This window comes from Lytechinus pictus, chromosome 10 (genome assembly GCF_037042905.1).
Source record: "Lytechinus pictus isolate F3 Inbred chromosome 10, Lp3.0, whole genome shotgun sequence".
In the NCBI taxonomy this organism is placed as follows: domain Eukaryota; kingdom Metazoa; phylum Echinodermata; class Echinoidea; order Temnopleuroida; family Toxopneustidae; genus Lytechinus; species Lytechinus pictus.
The window spans coordinates 10,975,154-10,995,809 of NC_087254.1; the positions used below are offsets into that span (position 1 = coordinate 10,975,154).

The 20,656-nt window shown below is 36.2% G+C and overlaps 2 protein-coding genes across 4 annotated transcripts in view; one reads left to right on the forward strand and one right to left on the reverse strand.

The window, feature by feature from the left end:
* LOC129269094 (B9 domain-containing protein 1-like) overlaps nt 1–4,837 on the reverse strand; it is a 20,121-nt gene extending 15,284 nt beyond the window's left edge. Inside the window, exons 1-4 of one of the 2 annotated variants that reach the window (XR_010294792.1) lie at nt 4,551–4,827; nt 2,093–2,161; nt 1,439–1,550; nt 184–280 (exon numbers count right to left, since the gene is read on the reverse strand). Coding sequence is in view for 1 of the 2 variants with exons in the window: in XM_064105323.1 (XP_063961393.1) it covers nt 184–280; nt 1,439–1,550; nt 2,093–2,161; nt 4,551–4,610 (338 nt within the window). In the remaining variant the exon portion in view is untranslated. Of the gene's footprint in view, nt 1–183; nt 281–1,438; nt 1,551–2,092; nt 2,162–4,550 lie in introns of both variants that reach the window. The other variant, XM_064105323.1, reaches the window with a different exon arrangement.
* On the forward strand, nt 4,778–19,624 carry LOC129269100 (uncharacterized). 2 transcript variants are annotated; one of them, XR_010294790.1, is made up of 16 exons: nt 4,812–5,046; nt 5,554–5,627; nt 6,527–6,671; nt 7,504–7,560; nt 8,011–8,099; nt 9,379–9,427; nt 11,113–11,245; nt 12,482–12,699; nt 13,797–13,951; nt 14,755–14,843; nt 15,288–15,461; nt 16,087–16,186; nt 17,168–17,360; nt 18,214–18,421; nt 19,064–19,359; nt 19,566–19,624. XR_010294790.1 is itself a non-coding variant. In XM_064105322.1 (15 exons), the coding sequence occupies exons 1-15, from the start codon at nt 4,978–4,980 to the stop codon at nt 19,213–19,215; spliced, it is 1,905 nt and encodes a 634-aa protein (XP_063961392.1). In that variant the 5' UTR covers nt 4,778–4,977; the 3' UTR covers nt 19,216–19,624. The 2 variants fall into 2 exon arrangements, 1 of the variants encoding a protein (XP_063961392.1); XM_064105322.1 differs by having other exon boundaries at nt 4,778–5,046; nt 19,064–19,624.
* Nucleotides 19,625–20,656: the final 1,032 nt, after the last annotated feature.

Consider the following 20,656-nt stretch of genomic DNA (forward strand, 5'->3'; position numbering starts at 1 on the left):
ATTTGATGTTGACGCCGCCGCCGTCGGAAAAGCGGCGCCTATAGTCTCGCTCTGCTATGCAGGCGAGACAAAAACTAAAATAAACAAAAGACACATAAATAAATAAAAGGAATGAAGGAATGAATGAATGTAAGAATGAATGAATAAATTAGTAAGTAAGTAAAGACACAAGGAGCCATTTACCTTCCTGGTGTGATGGGTATGTGAACTGCTCCGTATCCCCTGACCACAGCTGTGCCAAAAGCATCCAAACCGTACACACTTAAAACCAACTGAGGCCCTGCATCAAGAGATAGGGGAGAGAGAAAGGGGGAGTAATATCAAGACCATTTTGGAGTGCTAAAAATGTATGTAAGCTATGCATAAAAATACATATGAAAAGCTTGGATTTACTGTAAGCCTCACAATATCCAACTTCATGCTTCTCATTTCTACATAAGCAAAATATTTCACTCAGGTTGCTACATAAGCACTTGCCCGATTGCCCTGGGGGAAGTAAAAGTTAGAGTCGGGCAAGTGTTTTGAAGTAAAAACCAAAACTACTTGCCCGAATTGGGCAAGCAAAATTCTCACAGTAAAATGACAAAAATTAGGGTCGATATGATATGATATTGACCCTAATTTTTGTCATGGCAGGCAAGATAAAATCACTTTGGAAAAAGAAATGCAATAACAAGGTAGATCAGTTCATGTCAAAAGAGAGAAAAGGGTCAATGGTTTATAAAACTGCAATACATGTACTTTCTTTAATTTGAAGAGGTAAAACTTTTTTTCAGGATTTTTTTTCGGGCAAGTGAAACAGATTTTCAGGCAAGTATATTACAACTATTTAAAAATTTACTTGCCCGACTGGGCAAGTGCTTCTAAAAAGTTATGTAGCACCCTGATTTCACTCAATGCACAGTGTACTAATACTCTAGATATTCAAGATAAGGAGATGGAAGGCAATAGAAGAGAGGAGGTGGAGAGGAGAGTGGGAAGGGAGAAGAAAACTAGTGAGAAGAGAGGAGATGCAGGGTGAGAGGAAAGGAGAGAAAGAGAAGATAAGGGAGGGGAAGAGGAGAAAGCAAAGGGGGAGGGGAAAGAGAAAAGTAGAGGGGAGAGGAGAGATAGACTGGAAAAGAAAGAGGAAGTGGTGGGGGGGAGATAGTGGGAAGAAGAAAAGGGGGAGAGGGGTGGAGGATGATGGGAAGAGAACAGGGGAGAGGAATAAAAGAAGAGGACTGGGGGAGGAAAAGGAGAAATGAATAGAAAAGGGAAGAGAGTAAGGAGAGGCAGCAAAAAAGGAGGAAGAGGAGAGGCATGGAAGAGAAAAGAGAGAGAAGAAAATGAGGATGAGATGATGGAGAAGAGGAAGGAGAAAGATGATGAAGAAGATTAAAAACATCAACAATCCTAAAAAAAATTGTGATTCAATATTCCTATTAGTTCTACTTACAGCCATAAGGGTTAGTGCTCTTGAATGTCACATCCAGAGGAAAGTTCCACACAAAATATTGGTTTCCATAAACATTCTTCTTGCAAACTTGTGAGATACCTTCCTCAAGACCCTAAGATAAGACAAATAGACAATTAAAATAATGATTGATTTTTCTCATGATAAAAACATTACAAAATATGTACATTCGAACAATAAAAACATAATAATTGAATCAATAATATAGTGAATAGGTATATGACTGAAATACATGTATTTTACGCATTAATTTCAATATTTTTTTTATGGCGAGGGCAATTTTAAAAGGGGTCTGATGGGAAAATTGAATAGGGCATAGATATCCAAGGGCCAGAAAATGGACATTGAGGACAATCAGTAGAATATCTGAGGTCAAAGACTTAGATGACCTTCAAGGTTATTTAAGCCCTGGATATCACAATGGTATTCACATCTGTGTATTTATTGAAAATTAAATTATCAAACATCAGTATCATGTTACAGTGTACAAAATCAATAATTTTTCAAATTAATTTTTGGGAATAAAATCATGCTGATAAAAACAGTGATTACACAATTTACAAAGGGTTATGTATTGTAATGAATTGAAAGTTAAAAACAAGAAAATAATGGGAATTATTCAAACTTTGTACTTACACTTGTAATGACCCAGTCTGGACCATACACAAAGTTGTATTTGACATAGAGATCATCAAACTCTGGAAACTAAATATGAGAATTGAATTAAAAAAAGTGAGTTTTATACATGAGACCAAACTAATATTCTTTTTCAATGCAGTTCAAGCAGCTAGCATTTTAAGATTGATTCTTTAAAATAAAGATGAGATCATATAATCAAAGATCCACTACATTTAGTAGATTTCAACATAAAAGGGAATACTGTGACTATGAACACAAAAAATATTGAGATCAACATGAGATAAGGGAAGCATTCCTTTCAACCTTCCAAGCAGCACCGTCATGAGCCAGGCAATATGGATGTCTGAATTATCTAAAAGTTAGGCTATATCGTTTGAAAACTATTCCAACAGAAATCTCTGTGATGATGTGGCCTTCCAAATCCACTCACTGCAAAGGACACTTAAATATAAACACCCCTTCCCAATATCACACAAGAATTATCAATACATGTATGGAGAGTGGGGTAATAAGGCCACCTGTTAGTTTTTAGCTCACTGCTCAAGAATGGGAGGGTCAAATGGATTACAAGTTTCATAATTGGCGATTTAGAGCCAGTAACATTTTCCTCACACATACATGTATTAATTCACTGCCAATTCCAATGCAGTTTGCGATGTTTTGGAATCGGCAGAGAATTAATACCAATTTTGTGACTGATAGAAGCATGGAAAAGAAGTGAAACTTTGTGAAAAGTAAGAATATTAGTTTCCATTGTTTTAAAAGATCGTGTTGTTGCATGAATTTTATATTTCCCCCCATAAAATCCACCTTTGTCACTCGGAGTATCAGAGTTCACCACTTTGATGTTCAGGTAGGTGTAGCGTAGTGTAGCGGTAGTGAAGTGGAGCCCAGCTAAACGAACATCACTTGAGGTATGCTGGGGCATGAAACTCTACTCTAGCTACCAACATTAACCTTCCTCAAACTAAGGCTGAATCCTTCTTCATTTCACGTTTGGTCAAGTCTCCACATTTACTTTCCTTTCTTTGTGGTTTGTCTTTGACTTTTACTTTAGTTCATGATGAAAATTGAAATTCTATTCATATCCCCTTCCCTCCTCTTCTTCTTTCTCTCTCCTCTCCATCTTCCAGTTTAACAAAGTTAAGTTTTATTTACATATGGGCCATTCCCTGCTTTTGGGAACTGGTCACCAAATCAAATTTGTACCTCCTTTCACCACGATATGTAAAGAAACTTCGCTTCGGCGATTTTGAAAAAATGGATGCGAGAGGCTTTTTTTACGGTGCAAAACTCCTCACACAACTGGTTATCTCTTTCCTCATGCGATATTTATCAGGCTCAGATTGCATGTGGGTGGACAAGTATTCAGATGACATCGATTCCGCGGAATCATAATTTTTGTAATTATATCCATCTACCCCGCATTTCCGTGCTCTTCAAGACCACTCTGCCACTTTCACAATGTTGACATAAAAAATGATTACAAAATCGATTCACTAAATAAATCACAAACAAGATATATATGGGGATGAATCACTTTAATACACTCTATCCATTTTCACATCACGAGTAGATAAAGACAGTTTACTAGTGAAATTTATGTCATCAGAATCATCACTGACGAAATAAATCTCATTGGCAATCTCTCTTTATATCTACTCTTCAAAATAGGAACCCCTTAAGAAAATTCTACTGAATTATACATGCTGGTTCCCATTTTCACGAGTAGATAAAGACAGATTAGTGAGATATATTTTGACAGAATCACCACTAACGAAATAAATCTCATTGGCAATCTATATCTACTCTTCAAAATGGGAACCAGCTATGGAAAATTCTCCTGGATTGTGCTGGTTCCCATTTTCACGAGTAGATAAAGACAGTTTACTAGAGAAAATCATCTCGTCAGAATCATCACTGACGAAATAAATCTCATTAATAATCTGTCTTTATCTACTCGCTGAAATGGGAACCAGCGTGTACAATTCTATGGACAATTTTCCACGCTGGTTCCCATTATAGCGAGTAGAGAAAAGACAGCGACAAAATAAATCAAGCTCTTTGAAGGATTAGAATTTTTAGAATCAGTGCGCCAGCAGCGGTGAAGCAGTGTGCATGTGCAAGCTCGAAAAGGTCATGACATGTCTTGTCATGAAAAAGTGTCTGGTGGAAATTAGGAACTGCTTCCCAATTTCACGATAATGCCTACATGTGTATCATATAATAATGTGCACATGTTAATTCATAGCCAGTTAGTATCTCCATTACTCCAAGACAACGCAAAACATCAAGTCAATCTTTAGCGACTACCCTTAAATACACATTCAAACAAGACTACAAGAATCAGAATGAATCTAAGTATCAAATCGGTTTGTCCACCAAGGCACCATTCTCTCTAAATGAGTTTATTTGATTCATATCATGACTACAGTTTTCAGAGCATAATACTCACATCTCCTCCTTCAATCTGACCGCTCATCATGAGCAAAAATACTGTTGGAGTAGAAGCCATCTCATCATCTTTTTCGCTCAGCTAGCTCAGTTTCAGACTCACTCTTTCTTATCTTCCTTCACAACTATTCAGATTGTAGCACGATTTGGTGTTACAAACTAAGGTGATTAGAGGTATCTTCTACGTATCATTAGCTTGTGAGAAAGTATACCAATCTTGTTAATGTTATTGATACCGCGACGTGATTAGCAGCTGGATCATTCCGGCGCACAGCATCAGTGGCTTACGGGGGACCGCGGGCCGCGCCGGGTGGGCCGGGCCGGGGGAGCGAGCTAGCTAGCGTTGAGCTGCGCTGGTACTGTGCTTCCCGGTCGCGTCGTCGGAGTTCGGAGTAAATTTAGGTTTCCAAGCGAAGAGCTGTTACAAGATGCGCATTTCACCTGTTCTTCTATTCATTATGTGGTTTGGGTCATGGAGGACTTGTGCAGGAAAGTTGGTATGAATAATCTGTTCTAAACTTAATCATATTGTCTGCGTGTTTTCGACTTTTCGTAAATTTCTATGAACGACAACGTATTAACTTGTTACTTAGTCAAGTAGTAGTAATGGCCATGGGGTGTTGCAAGAAACTTGCGATCAATTGCAAGTCAATCCTAATCACATGTCTTGCAGTTAATTGCAAATTAGTGATTGATTGCTAATTTGTTCCTTGAAACAAGAAGTTTAATCTGATTTGCTATAGTATACTATAGCTAACGTTGATGTATCAGTTGTAAAACTGCAACAGAATATTTGCGATTGATTGCAAATATTTTCTTGCAACACCCCCTTAAGAAAAAGTAGATTTCACAATTTTGACGATTCTGAAATCTGCTGTAACTTAGTAAGGGTTAGGCCCTACTAAAAATACTATTGGCCAGCAAAGAAGAAGAAAAATGTACTTTAAACAAATAAGAAATATTAAATATGATCATATGATTTTTACTCTATTATTGTCATCTAGATACTTGCTGATGTGACAAGCAACAAGCTTACGAGGCAACACGATGGCAGCCTTGGTTTATGGTCTTTTCATGGGTAATTTCTTCTTTTAATTAGTTTTAAGATTTAGGTCACAATATACCTGACTTACAGGGGGAAAAATACACAAGGAAGGGGGCGATTTCACCCCAAAATACTCAAAAGAGCCCTGAAAAATTAGCTCCTGAAAAAAAAAAAATAATAATAATTTGTTGCCTGCTGATTTATTATATGGTGGAAGGGAGTAAGTGGCTCGGAAAACAATTTGGGAATGGATACAAAATGAAGATATGCATTTTTCAAAAGAAAGTGTTCTGTTATTTTTGTCACTAATTGAAGTCTTTTGCTTTTTTATATATTTTTTTAAATGTTTTTTCTTTTGTAATTTCTGTTGTAGGATCGAAATTGCCCTTCATTGAATGAAGCTATTTCTTTTTCTGATTACTGTCCTTGTCTATTGAATATGATCATATCCTGTATGCTCATGCCCTGCATTTATTTGCAAATATAATTTTATATTTTAATATGTCAAACTGGAATCAAGTATTTTAATTGCACCAGTTTACTTTAGAGTGAAATTTTCAGTCTAAAGTTGTTTCACTGTACTACTATGCCTTGCTTCATTGCACCTCCTTGCATTAGGAAGACAGAGTAAAAAGTTCACAAATTGTTTGATAACCTCACTCTCAACTAACAGATCTAGCTGTCTACATTGAATGTTAGTATTATGCAGTGTTCATACTCTTGACCAGGGCCCAATTTCATAAGACTTGTTACAAAAACGAATTTGCAATTTACAGTTTAAAGCAACTGAAATCATTCAATTTGATGACTGATACATGTAGTCAACTTGTAATAGAAATTGTGCCATTGTTATTATAACAACTCTTTATGAAACAAGACATATTATCCTTAATAGTAATACTACTCTTTTTTTCATCTTGTATTTAATACAGAGTTGCAAAGAAAAGTCATGCTAGCAAGACACATTTCATCTACAATGCTGACCTTTTGACCTCTGATGGCTCGCATCATATAGACATAGCATCTTCGGTATATCCGAGCTTGGGTCTTACTTCTGATCATGATCCTATTTACCAGGTGAGCTCATCAAGGGAGCATTTCATGGAACAAGTAGTCAGTGATTATCTCTGGCTATTTGTTATAAGTTACTGAAATCCTTGCATTTGATTGGCTCAGAGCTAATTTGTTAGTAAAAAAGTTTTTCATGAAACTGCCCTAATAAAATAAATCATAAATCAAGTATTTCTTCTTTTATTTCTTGAATGTTATTAGGAACTTATACTAGTTGATAACAGTAATATACATTTGTGTGATTCATTGTTTATGAAAATATCATGTATTTATGGTTATGGCTCCTGTCATTTTGTAATTTAGTTTAAAAATGAAAGGGTTATTAGCTTTATTGAAAAGTTGCTGTTATTATCACCCTTTTCCCCACTAGCATACCTACTGAAGGGGGGGGGAGGGGGGGGGGGGTAGAGACTGCCCTCGCTTACCAAAATAGTGTAAATAATCCCCTCTCGCAATCCAAATGAGAAAAAAAAAAGAGACAAAGTTGGGGGGGGGGTTGTCTTTTGCACCTGGGGAGCGTTTCATCAATATTTTCATCCGACAAGTTGTCAGATCTGACATCTTTCCATGATTTTGATTGGCAGAGAGGCACTGTTCCTATGGTAACTGTCGGATAAAATGGGACTTGTCGGATAAAACGTCCGACAAGTCCTTTCATGAAACGCCCCCCATGCAGGTCTTCCCTGATGCATTTTTTCAGGTATACAACAGTGTATGTCCTACTGCTATGTGAAGTTTCATTTTGATGACCCTACCTTATCCCTCCCCGGCCCCTATTAATCACCTATTGAATACCATACATAAAGTAACAAGAGTTGTAATTTAATCCAATTTCCAGGAATATCTCATTCTCCAAGCCAAGGTTGTGGGCATGGATGGTTTCATGATTGAGTGGGTAAGTTCATGAAAAAGAGCTCTGTTGATGTGTTAAATTGGCACAGAGAGCTGAACATACTATCTGAATAAATAAACTAAAATTAGCCAAGAAAACTAATATTTTTGTTCATCAAAATGGCAAAAGGCAAAAGGGCATTTATTTTAACCTGAAGCCTTCAAATATTTGGAAGATCATGAAGGCCGTTTCTGAGGGTATCAGAAGCCATGACCTTGGATTAATTTAAGCCCCTTCGTTGATTATGTGGTATTGACGTTTTTGTTTCCATTATTATTCGTAACAGATAATTCAGATACAGTGTAAAAGAATTGCTGTAGAGGTTTCACAATAAGCCATTTTGTAATTAGATATCTTATTTTGGAATGGATGGTGGGGGGGGGGGTACTTCATGCATTTTGGTAGAGGAAAATATTATGTTTTTAGGTATATTTTTCTTCTATTTTTTTGAAGGGATACCAGAATCATTCAAGTGATGAAGCTCTGAAGAGTTATCTCACCCTAACCCAGAACAACGCTCCTTTTCAGCTTGCTGTAAATTGGTAGGTGTATATTTTTAATGATAAAGCCTCTTTCAAGCATAAAAATCTGAACATTCTTGATTTGTACTTTCAGTTGAATCTCTTGAATCTCAGATGAAATGAAAGATAACAGATTTTTTCTTTCTGCGTCCTTTTTGGGGAGAAATATACTGAGCACTTTGCAGGTGCGAAATAGAATTTAAAAAAAAACCATAATCCTTATTGTAGCTCTTTCAAACAATAGTAAGACATATGATAGTATTACAGAAAGAGTGATATTTGCTTAATCTGATTTAATTCTCTATTTGTCACATTGATGGGCCTTTTATAATCAGTCTTTAGTATTGCCTCTAAAGATATTGTTGAGAATTGAAAATACGTCATTAACAAGATTTTTGAAAAATAAATTGTTGAGATTAGAAACTTAAAAGGGTATTGGTGTTTGTTATTAAAAGCCTTAACCTGTCAATTATGTCAATTCATCAGCTCAATTCATGATTTATGAAGAAAAAAAATTGGGACAATGATTTCCCTTTCAAAAAATTGGCCTTTTCCTTTCCTTGGAACCTATACCGTAATTCCATTTTAAACTTAACATAAAATGGAACTGCTGTATTGTCAGAGAAAATGTACACAGCAAAAACCTGAATTCCATTTTGTGAAGGTAAATTCAATGAATTTTTCTGGGGTTTTTTTTGTATTTTTTTCAACGAGACAAATATATTGTATTTGAGCATTTAAAGGTACCATACCTGACTAGCTTTCATTCTATTTTCTGGTTCCTATTATCCTGTAAACTATTCTATTTCATTATGTCTTGTAGTGAAAATTGAATTGCACATGTTTTTAATATCAAACCAAGTTTATATCATTGGAAGAAATAATTTATACATTTGATATTTCATATTTAAAATACAAAAGAAACATAGAGTGTGGACATTCATTCATTCATTTATTTATTCATTTTTCCAACAAAATTTATAATGCAATAATTACAATAAATAAAACATAACAGCAGAAAATATAAATGACATAAATATTCAAATAAACCGAATATAAAGAATATACACCTGGTACAGAAGATAATATTTCCAATTTGATAATAACAATATGCAAGATATGTTGGAAAAATGGTTTATCATGTGCATACCACCTTTAATGTATAACTGTTTTATGAAAATAATACTTTAAAATATCATAATTTTCTCATTTTACTTTTGATTTGAAAGTGTTGTGTGTGTTGATGCTTGTTTTAATTCTCTTAAATCTTGCCTTTTATTTTTTATTTTGAAACATTCAGGTGTGACCATTGGTTAGCATCAGAGTTAACAAATAAATCATCACAAGAGGTATGTACAAACTCTGTCAGCTTTGATAAGATCAAGAAAAAGCAGGGGGTTGGAATACTCCTCAGACATTTCAAAAATATGTGTGTTACCTGTACAGGCTGGATTTTTATAAACAGGTGAGTGTTTCATAAAGCTGTTTGTAAGATCTACGAATGACTTTACGCGCACGACTGGTGAACCTTTCTTGTGCTATGTCATTCCCTATGTAATTGAGTTATGACCTAAGAACATGTTCCAGTCGTGCGTAAAGTTGTTCATAACTTTACGAACAGCTTTATGAAACTCCCACCAGGTAACTCTGCCTAAGTCTACCTTCCATAAATCGAATAATCGCAAGTCAAAGCAATTTTTTAGACCAGGGTCCCGTAACACCAAGGTTAGCGATTAACCGTACGCTTTGTTTTCACGATTGATTGTACATTGAAGTCAATGCAATCAATCGTAGGCAATGTTCTACGATCATTGCTAAGCTTTGTGTAACCGGTCCCAGATTATTCCAAACGTGTATTATATATCTCTTATAAATCGAATTTTCCTTAAGTTGAAAAGATTTCTCTAATCCCAAGAGATTCGACCTAGGCAGAGTTACGTGTAATTCTCAACCATGTCATCAGGGGAGCTTTTCATCTGAATTCATTGTCTGGCAAGTTATTGGATGTGACAACTTTCCTTTGTTTTGATTGGCTGACCAGCTCTGTTACCATGGCGACCGTTGGATGTTAAAGATACTGTGTCGGAAGTCACAACCGCGTCTTTCCCGCAGGAATCCTGCAAGAGGGTTTTCTTCACAATCATCACAACCACCATAGACAAAAACAATGGGGACTGCTGGAAAGATGCATAGCATCCTTATAGTGGGATTCCTGGTAAGAGCCGTGGCACAGACTTATGACAAGTTGCCTAAAACAGGACTTGTCAAATAAAACGCCTGACAATTCTTTCGATGAAACACTCCCCGGTGTCAAATTGATAAGAATGATGTCCTTATCCAGTGTGGAGACTGAAATATGCACAGTAAATGGGTTATATTTACTACTTGTACGAGTCGTATCGAGCACTATCTTTCACTTCATAATTAATGCAAAATCTTGTACCATCGCACTCATACCTATACGCTATTTATGTACCATCAGATTAATCACTGTTTTCATTCACAGATGTTCAACTATTTGCACCCAAACTATAATAATGAAAAGGTAAAAAAAAAATAAAAACATTTATGAGTGCAAGGGATCATCATATCTTTCATCGCATGAAATAGTCTGTCCATTACATAAATGAAAAAAAAAAAATCATTATTTGTTTTATATCACATCTAATATAGATCCTTGTCATTTGGCATTCATGAATTTTGGTGCAAAAGTGTGTGCAGTTGAGCGAGCGCAGTCTTTCGGATGTACAGTAACACATGTCGCTCCACATAGGTGTTTTTACGGGTCGTGTTGGCGGTCTTGGCGAGCATGCAATGGACAAAATATGTGGATCCAAAATCGCACGATGAATGGATACCGAAATTGCATGGATGACGACATCATTGTAAAATGGGCTGAATGGTCTGTATCAAACAACCAATGAAATGGCAAGGATCTCCATGTATCTAGGTGTCATATAATATGCACTGGTGAAGATTCCATTATAGGGAAGTTTTGAATCTATGGACATTTTGTATGATGTTTGGTGCACAGGTGATTAATGTGTTTCATCGTAATCTACAATACCTAATCGACACCCTCTACAGCTCACCTGTGGGGTTATATCACCATGGCAACCCGGTCATCTTCTTGTTCGGAGGAGGGTTAACGTCGAGACAGTTCAGAGGTATTGTACCATCAATGTGCTATTTAAGAAGCCTACATTGTTAGCTCAAACACACCTAACAATATATGTCATTGTCACATAATGATATATCTAGATGTTGGTATAATGGGTTTCTATCCATTTTTTTAAATGACCAATATCTGTATAGTGCTTATCACAGATGCAGATGATCTAAATCTCACATGTCTAACACCATCATATGGCTAAACCCACTCGGTCCACTATCAATTTGGACTAATTTGGTCTAATACTCACACTGGTCTAACTACCGGTGCTCACCTTGTGTAACTGTCATTGGCCTAATTACCGTTTGGTCCAACAATTGTTTGGTCAAATACTCACTCTGGTCTAACTACCGGTACTCAGCTGGTGTAACTGTCATGTAGTCCAATTACCGTTTGGTCCAACTATTGTTTGGTCTGATACTCACTTGGTTTAACTCCTCACCTGGTCTACATGTAGCTGTCATTGGTCTAATGCTGGGAGTCTAATTTCCCCTTTATCTACATTTTTGCATTATGTGGAATGGAAATTTAGTTGAGAAAGTGTATTTAACCGTGTAAACCGGGTGGTTTTAGACTAATTAGATAATAGATAAAATGTGTGTAGCCTAACTGGAATTAGATACAATGGTAAATTGGCAAAATGGGAATATAAACCAAATAATTAGTAGGCAACCTGGTTGGATATTGAGTGGCAAATCACAGTAAACCTAAAAAATAGAAATTTTGATTTTCCTCATCTGACGTAAATTTTCATACAAAGGCTGGCATTATTGATTATTGACATTATCTTAGCCATTATGGATCTTGAGTTTTTGAAAGTGAGTCAGGATAACTTGCTGGTAGGGATTTCGTATAGTTTGCTTAATCAACGTTACAAGTTATTTTACAAATGACTTGCGCATGTAATGCCAGAGCTAAAGATGATTATATGTATTCACCCATTGATATAGTGGTTAGCATTTGATAGATAAACTAGATTCTTGTCAGTAGGTTGTCTATTCATACACCTGTGAGATGAAGAAGTGCAAATCAATTGATTTCCATGTTTGGATTAATTTGCTGCTCATGTAAAACACGGCATATATTGCATATATTCCAGAGATGATTTTTCAAAATGTGTATGGTACTAGACTTGTTATCACAGTTAGATCCCATAAGTGTTCCATCAAATCCCCTTTCATGTGTATTTCATTATACATACATTCTTAAGATATGTTTATATTTCTTGCAGTCCTCCAGTCTATGCCTCTTGACCTACCACCCGGTGCAAAGCCTCCTCTGTGGATCGGAAGCTTCTTGATTTTCGCTGCTACCCCAGCACTGTGGGAAGAGTGGGGTAGTCTATTGAACGGCACATTTGGCTGGTCCCCTCACGTAACGAGGCCCACTCCAGCAAATATGTCCGAGTGGGATTTCTATGGCACTGTGGATGATGCTGTCCAGTATCAGGTCAGTGGGTGATTTCAAGTTCGGTTTTGGCCTTGGTGTTGGTGCTGAAATTTGGATTGCTTCCCCTAGCTCCAAAACTTATTCAGAGTTTGTAAAAACTGAGCCAGATCGCATTAATGACATCTCAACAACTAGTGAGTGACTTTTCGGGACCATCTTCATTTTATGTTTGGTGTTATAATCATGTAAAAATTGACCTAACACCAACACCAAAAGGTCAACACTGAACTTGAAATCACACCCAGTGTACTTCATGCAAATAAATTTCTCCCAAGTCAAATAAATTTGTGTGTTTTCAAGAGATTTGACTTGGTTAGGAGGGACCCGTCTTACAAAGAGTTACGATTGATATAATTAATCGTAACTCTATGGAAATCCATCAGTGTCATAATTTTTTCTATAGGAAATTTGCACAATGTCCTCTGTAAACAAAGAGAAGCACAGTGAATTTTCAAGAATACAATGAATGCATGAATATACATCATAGTTAGAAAATATTCTGAACAAACATGAATAATACATGTTGACGTTGCTGGCCGTCCATAGTTCCGTTTGATTGGATCAATCGTAACTCTTTGTAAGACATGGCCCTATTTTATACATGTTCTTAAGGAAACACTGGGTGCAACTCATATGAATTTTTACGTGACAAAGCCAACAAAGTGCACACAAAATGCTCAGAAAATATGTAGCTTAGTGCTCAAGCATTTTTTAAGTTGAATAGAGTCTGAACATTCCTGACCTATATTACTGCATATGAACGATATCATTTTATGTTACCTAGTATTTGTAGTAAAAGTGGATGTTGGGTTATCCCGGGTCCTTAATATATATTTTTTCTCTCTCCTTGTGAAAAACAGAATTCCTTGTAGTAGCAAAGTAATTATGAATTAAAGAATTGCATGTAGTTGTGGAAGAGGGGATATGTATTTTCAATTCCTTTTATTGTGTGTAAACTTCCTCATATTGCTTGGATTACAGGCGCATGCTTACCATTCCCAGCCATGCAGAGTATATTTTTCTCATTGAATTTCTGTTCATAACCGGGGATTCCAACTTTATTATTGATTTGCTATCTGTTTTTGATTGATTTTCAGAGAAATGTCTCCCAATTTGGAGATGGCTGTTTACATGGAGGTTGGTGTGTGCTGTGGTGTGGGTCAGCCTCTCCTGGTTTCGACAATAGAGGGTGTGCTGCATGGGGTGATGAACTACGATACCTGCCTCGGCTTGATATGAGCAACCATTCCAGGTGGGTCCTTGTCGTCATGAGAATAGTATTTTGCAATTCAATTCAATCTTTATTTATTGCAACAATGCCTGCATATTGCAGGTAGGATTGCATTTACAGGTAAAATGCCTGACAATTGTACACTTGATATTATAAAGATTGATCATTACAATAATTTAAAGTGATGGAATATAGTCTTAAAATGTGGACGGTACTTTCCTACATGTACAAATATCTAAAGGAAGAATAAAGTATCATACATGTGTTTAAGCACAACAAAAAGCATGTGACGTTAATCTAATAGAATGTTTGAAAAAGTTTATCAGAAATAATTAACAAGCCAAATCAAGGAAGTTTGCAATTTCAGTGTACTAGTAGTCAAAATATTAAATTCATTATTTTATTGTGGAGCTTTATGGCCCAGTGGATTAGTCCTCTGACTTTGAAACAGAGGGTCGTGGGTTCGAATCCCAGCAATGGCGTAATTTCCTTCAGCAAGAAATTTATCCACATTGTGCTGCACTCAACCCAGGTGAGGTGAATGGGTACCAGGCAGGCTTAATTCCTTGAATGCATGAGTGCTGAAAGGCAGCTCAAGCTAAAGCCGGGGTGATAATTATAATAACATCGCGCCTTGGAATAGAATATTTCTAGATAGATGGCGCTATATAAATGCCTATTATTATTATTAAATCTGCTTTTGTTCCGGTTGATCAGGGGGTAGCCAGATTCACCCCCACACGTGTGGCAATTACCCTTTCAGTCATAGATTGCATTAGTCTTTTTTATAAATGTTTATCTTAAACTTCTCCATCCTCACCTAGATCCACGTATAATGCACAGTGGGATTATCACATCAGTAGTAAAACATCGGCAGAGTGCATCATTATACCAACCATGAACGACTTCCCTGGTATGTATCCCCCAGGGCCCCGTCTCAAAAAGAGTTACAATTGATCCAATCAATCGCAACTATGGACGGCCAGGAACGTCAGCATGTATTATTCATGTTTGTTCAAAATATTTTCTAACTATGATGTATATTCATGCATTTATTGTTTCCTTGAAAATTCACTGTGCTTCTCTTTGTTTACAAAGGACATTGTGCCAATCTCCTATAGAAAAAATTATGACACTGATGGATTTCCATAGAGTTACGATTGATTGGATCAATTGTAACTCTTTGTAAGACGGGGCCCAGAACTTGACTCTTAATTCTAATTTACCGTTTGTATAGGCTAGCTATTTACAAAAAATGCAAATATTGCAGCTTTTTTTTTAATGATTATAATTTTTCAAAGACTATTGATATATTTTTTGGAGATAATATCGACTACTGTCCATTTTTCATGCGCAGAGGCTACTCCAATCATTGATGTGAATTCATCTGTATCAAGCCTGCACAGTACATTGATGTATGCCGGTCAATGGAAGAATGCCACCTACGATCCCAGAGGACTTGTACTATGCCCCGTATGGTATCGGTTGTACAAAGAGATGCAGTTTTATAACAGGACACCAGGGATTAATGGTGAGTGCAATGTTTTGTGCAGAAGTACATAATGATGTGTCCCAGTCCAGGGACCTGTCTCGTAGAACTAGTTTGGTAACTTCCTTGGAACCCCTTTTTTTTCATTGGGTGCTAAAGCCCAGTCGCCATGGTGATTATCATGGTAACCTAGTTACCATAATCCATAACAGCTTAAGTTTATTACCATGATTCATAACAGCCTAGCCTAAGTTCTTTATGTAGAATGTGGCCCAGGTCTTTTAAGACCAAAGCGACTAAAAAAAACCTTTCCTCTTTGATATGGAATATGATCAACTTTAATATAGGTCAACTTTAATTAGAAATTCATTGCATTGCATAGCCTGTCTGGCCAAGTTTCACTAAATGCGATCAATAGACCAGCCTTAAGGACCTGTCACACTGTTCCGCGTGCAAGCCTTGCGAGTGACTTGCGAGTTGCCACATTGACAGTATCTCGCAAGTCTGATTTGCACGCAGAAAACTTTCGAACATGCTCAAAAATTTGGCTGCGGGTGAGTTGCGGGCAATGAATTTGTTTTATATTGGGTTTGATGATATTTAAGAACTTGAATTAATTAGTTTTAAGATGAATCAAGTAACTATTAATTTTTATTATTTCTTTCAGTAAAAACCATTGAGGATTCACTTCAAGCTGCCAAATTGGCAATAAGCCAGGGAACACAATCTTCACTGTCTAAATCTTCCATTCTGATTCAAAATGCAAAGTAAGTGTTGGGATTCTTTTATTTTATTCCTTAAGTGGAGGGGGGAGTTTCTTCAAATAAATCATGATATTTGCAAAGTCCTTATTCATAGAAATATGATTAAGTTTTGCTTCCAAAAATTTTACAAATGACATATATTCTTCATATTATGTCACACTAATTTGAAATAATATAAAAGGATCATGGAAAATTTGCCTTAAATATTAAGAACATCAGCTAAAGGACAAATGATTAGTGAATTATATTAATTATAGGTTATATTAACAAATTTATATACCTAAATGCTTTTTTTATGTTTATGATGCATTTATTATAATTCATCATTTTTTTGTACCCATCAGGCACCAATATCAATACTTTTTGTTTTTAAAGGACATTTCCAACCCAACCATTAGTTGATTTGAATGGAAAGAGAAAAATCCAACAAGCATAACACTGACAATTTCATCAAAATCGGATGTAAAATAATAAAGTTATGACATTTTAAAGTTTTGCTTAATTTCACAAAAAGTTATATGCACACCCTGGTCGGTATGCAAATGAGGAGACTGATGACGTCATCCACTCACTGTTTCTTTTGTATTTCATTGTATGAAATATTCTAATTTTCTCATTGTCAAGTGAAAGAAAGATTAATTCCTCCCTGAACATGTGGAAAAGGCATTGTTTTACTACGTGGTTCAGTCAAGTTGGTCCTTATTGTCAAATCTGTAAAAAATGAAATATTGTATAATTCAAACAAAAAAACAAACAAAAGAAATAGTGAGTGATGGACATCATCGACTTTCTCATTTGCATGTCGCTGAGATGTGCATATAACCATTTTGTGAAAAATAAGCGAAACTTTAAAATGTAACTTTCTTATCTTACATCCCGATTTTGATGAACTTTTTAGCGTTTTGCTAGTTGTATTTTTCTCTATTTATTTAAATCATTTTTCCGGGGTGGACTTGACCTTTAACCTACCAATATTCTATTCAGAGATCTCCTTGTGTCGCTGCTCAAATCAAACATCACATCAGAAGACATCCTGATACCGGTACCAAGCTCCACCATGTCTTTCTCCCTTCCACCGGTGATAGAGAATGGATCATATATCATCAATGAAACCAGTCAAATTTACCTTCACATGGGTGAGGAGACGGCATCAAGATTAAGGCTAAACAACTTCAAGGTAAACCCTGTTCTTGTATGCATTTAAAGATAAATGCCAGTTGTGGTAACGATCTCAAAATGACTTTACAGAATCCAATATAATGACCACTCAAGTGTCTGTTTGTATGAATAAAAAAATATGTGCCAAATGATTCTGGAAAAAGTTGTGTAATTGCTGAGAAATAAGCAAAATAAGCACGGATTCGGGCACTTCCGTCGGGTCTTTATTCCAGCAATAATAATATACACTGTCCCACGTGTGCCTACCTGTGTTGGTGATCTTCAGTGTGATCGTTTTTTAGCTTAGATTTTATGATTTCACAAGGTTCAGTTTATGTAACTGTACCAGATCTAGATCCACGATGATATAGTAATACTTAACGTTGGTTTTACAGACTGTCTCACGATATCAGTGTTTTACTGCAACTACCGGGTACTTTCATTTAGCTTTAAACTGCATTCTTTCAAAAATAACATCGATGCTTTTGTATTTTTTTCACCAAAAAATTAATCTAAAAAAAGTTATACCCTTCTCATTATCTTCTTTCCTTGGTTATTATATGACCTTGTTTTTTTTCTCTCTCTCTCCTGTTTTGTGTTGAACATAGCAAAAACCAAAAGTGAAATAAGCCATGGGGAAAAGATAGAGGCTTGCTTGGACATGGGACCAGCCTTTTGACAAGACCCCGTTTCTTATGACATGTATATTAGAAACCATGCTAATAATAATAATAGTGCGCCTTGGAATGGAGTATTCTTAGATAAATGGCACTGTGTATATGCCTATTGATATTGATTGTATTACTTATGCTTAATTCAACACTTCTATCTCTTGAAATTGATCATTCCTCTCTTTGCTCTTGTTTCTCCAGGGCTTGCTTAGGTTTCAGTACCAGCCACTTTTACCAGGCCTTAGCTACATGAGAGTGAAGTCCTCCAGTGTGACACACAAATTAGACCCAGCTCATGAGTATACATTCTACTCTAAGGGACTGGGGAAGGAGGCTAGGTGTTTCAAGCACACAGTAAAGCCAGATAGATCTGAAGTGTGCAAGATACATGTTAATGGAACTACCAGCGGTGAGTATGATTCAGGGGCAGCGCCGCAGGGGACAGCTACCCCCCCCCCACCCTTCATCCCAGAAAGGGGGGGGGGGGGCTACAAATAGTGTAAAAAGGGTATGTTTGTGTCATTTAACTCTAAAGCATTGCCATTATTATTCAAATGAGAAAATAAAAGTTACACGTTTTGTTGAAGTGTCTTGATGAGAAAATAAGTTACACGTTTTGTTGAAGTGTCTCGAGACCCCCCCCCCCCCCCCCCCCCCCGTTAAAATACCCTTATGCTGCCCCTGGTACAATTAAATTGCCACAAACTGGTGTCAGCTGAATTTGCTTGACTTCATTTATCAATGTTTCTCTCCTTGGGGTCGGGGATGTTGCCTTATTAAATGATCTTGGAATCTCAGGAGAGGCCCACGGTTTATCAAGTAATTACTTTTTATTTTATTTTTATTTCTCTAGGCATTTCAGGTTTTGCATTCTTTTTATCACTTCCCCTTCCCACCCAGATGTAACAAGTTAATGCCAATCCTTCCAAATTAACCAGTGAAAGTCACCGACAAAATGCTATGAAAAGCCCCCCCCCCCTCCCCCCTGCATATCGGTATTTACTCTTTCCCTATTTCAATCTTCTTTCTAATTTTTTTTTTTCATCTCCAGGTTCCTGGCAGAATGCAACCATAGCCATGTACAAAGAGAACACATCTTGGGATCATTCAGAGTCGTATAAATCGGATCTTGTCTTCGCCTCCATTGGATCATTTGCTATCAGAAATGTATCCCTTCGATTTACAATCTTCTCGAAAAGATAATGATGGGGTTTCTTCCAATTTTCATATATTCTGTAAATATTGATCTTCCAAGAAGATAATAGTTTTTATTTTGCTATGTCAAAGCAGGTAATGAATAATGTGTCAAATTTATTTAACTACTTTATTCGATCTGAAATCAAAGCTGCCAAATAATATGTTTTAATGATATTAGTATTTTTTTCATAATTAAAAGTGACAAAATATGATTTTTTATTGCAAAATATGTTTTTTGTTAAATTTGATTAGCATGCTTTATATGTGTAATTTATCAATTTTTGTACCAAAATATGATTTTAATTATGGATCAGTATGTTTTTTGCTCAACAGAGGTTGGCAGCTCTGTGAAAGAGTCTATACCATATGTTTTGTAACAAACAAATAATATAGATATATTTATTTATAAATCTTATCCATTTTGTCCTGCATTAGTATGTCAGTCAGAGTAACATTTTACCTATGAGTTTATTTTTGCTGGGGTGGCAAGACCTTGTACCTCAAATTTGAGAGAATATCACTTGGATTTTTTAATGCAGCTGGCATGTATGTGAAATCATGTCAAAGTTTCTGCGCTCTATTTGAAAGTGAAGTCTATGTGGTATCAAAAGAAACAATCTTTTTATTTGATGGATGTTATTGTGGCCATGTTTTTTTTTCATTCTGCTAAATGAATAATTATATTCTGCCACCCCAGCAATATTCAACCAGCATTGGTAGAGGGAAGAGAAGAGACCAAGGCCCCATTTTACAGAGTTACAATTGATCCAATCAACCTTAACTATGGAAAGCCAGCAACATCAACAACTAAAATGCATGTTCAAAATATTTTCTAGATATGCTGTAAAATTCATTGATTTCTTGGAAATTCAGAGTGCTTCTCTTTGTTTACAAAGGACATAGTGCAAATATTGTTTTGAAAAAATTGTGACATCAATGGATTTCCGTATAGTTAATCTGATCAATCATAACTCTTTTTAAGGGCCTCGGAGGGGGGCGCTTCCATTATCGAGTATATTCCAGGCAAGACCATGGGGTTTCAAAAAGTACCCTTTACAAGTATTTTCCATGTTCTGACAATGCACCTCTTGTTTTAACAAGTACTAGCATGTGAAACCCTACCCTTGACAAGTATTCCCTGAATTGCCCCCCCCCCTAAACAAGTACAGCGATATTTTAATTATGTCAGACGTGATCACAGATGTCAGCTTTAACATTACTTATATTGGGTTTAGTACCTCCTTACCTCGCTTAAATTGGACTCTAAAAATGTAGTGTTGGGGCCAAAAGTGAATCCTTTATAAAGCATTTGTCTTTTTATTAATTTTGTTAATGTAACCGTAAACACTTGGCTTCCTAGCGAAATTTATACCCATTTTCAATATTTTAGTGTTTTTGACAGCCATATTACGTTACGTACGCATTCTTAAAGGACCACTTTTACACG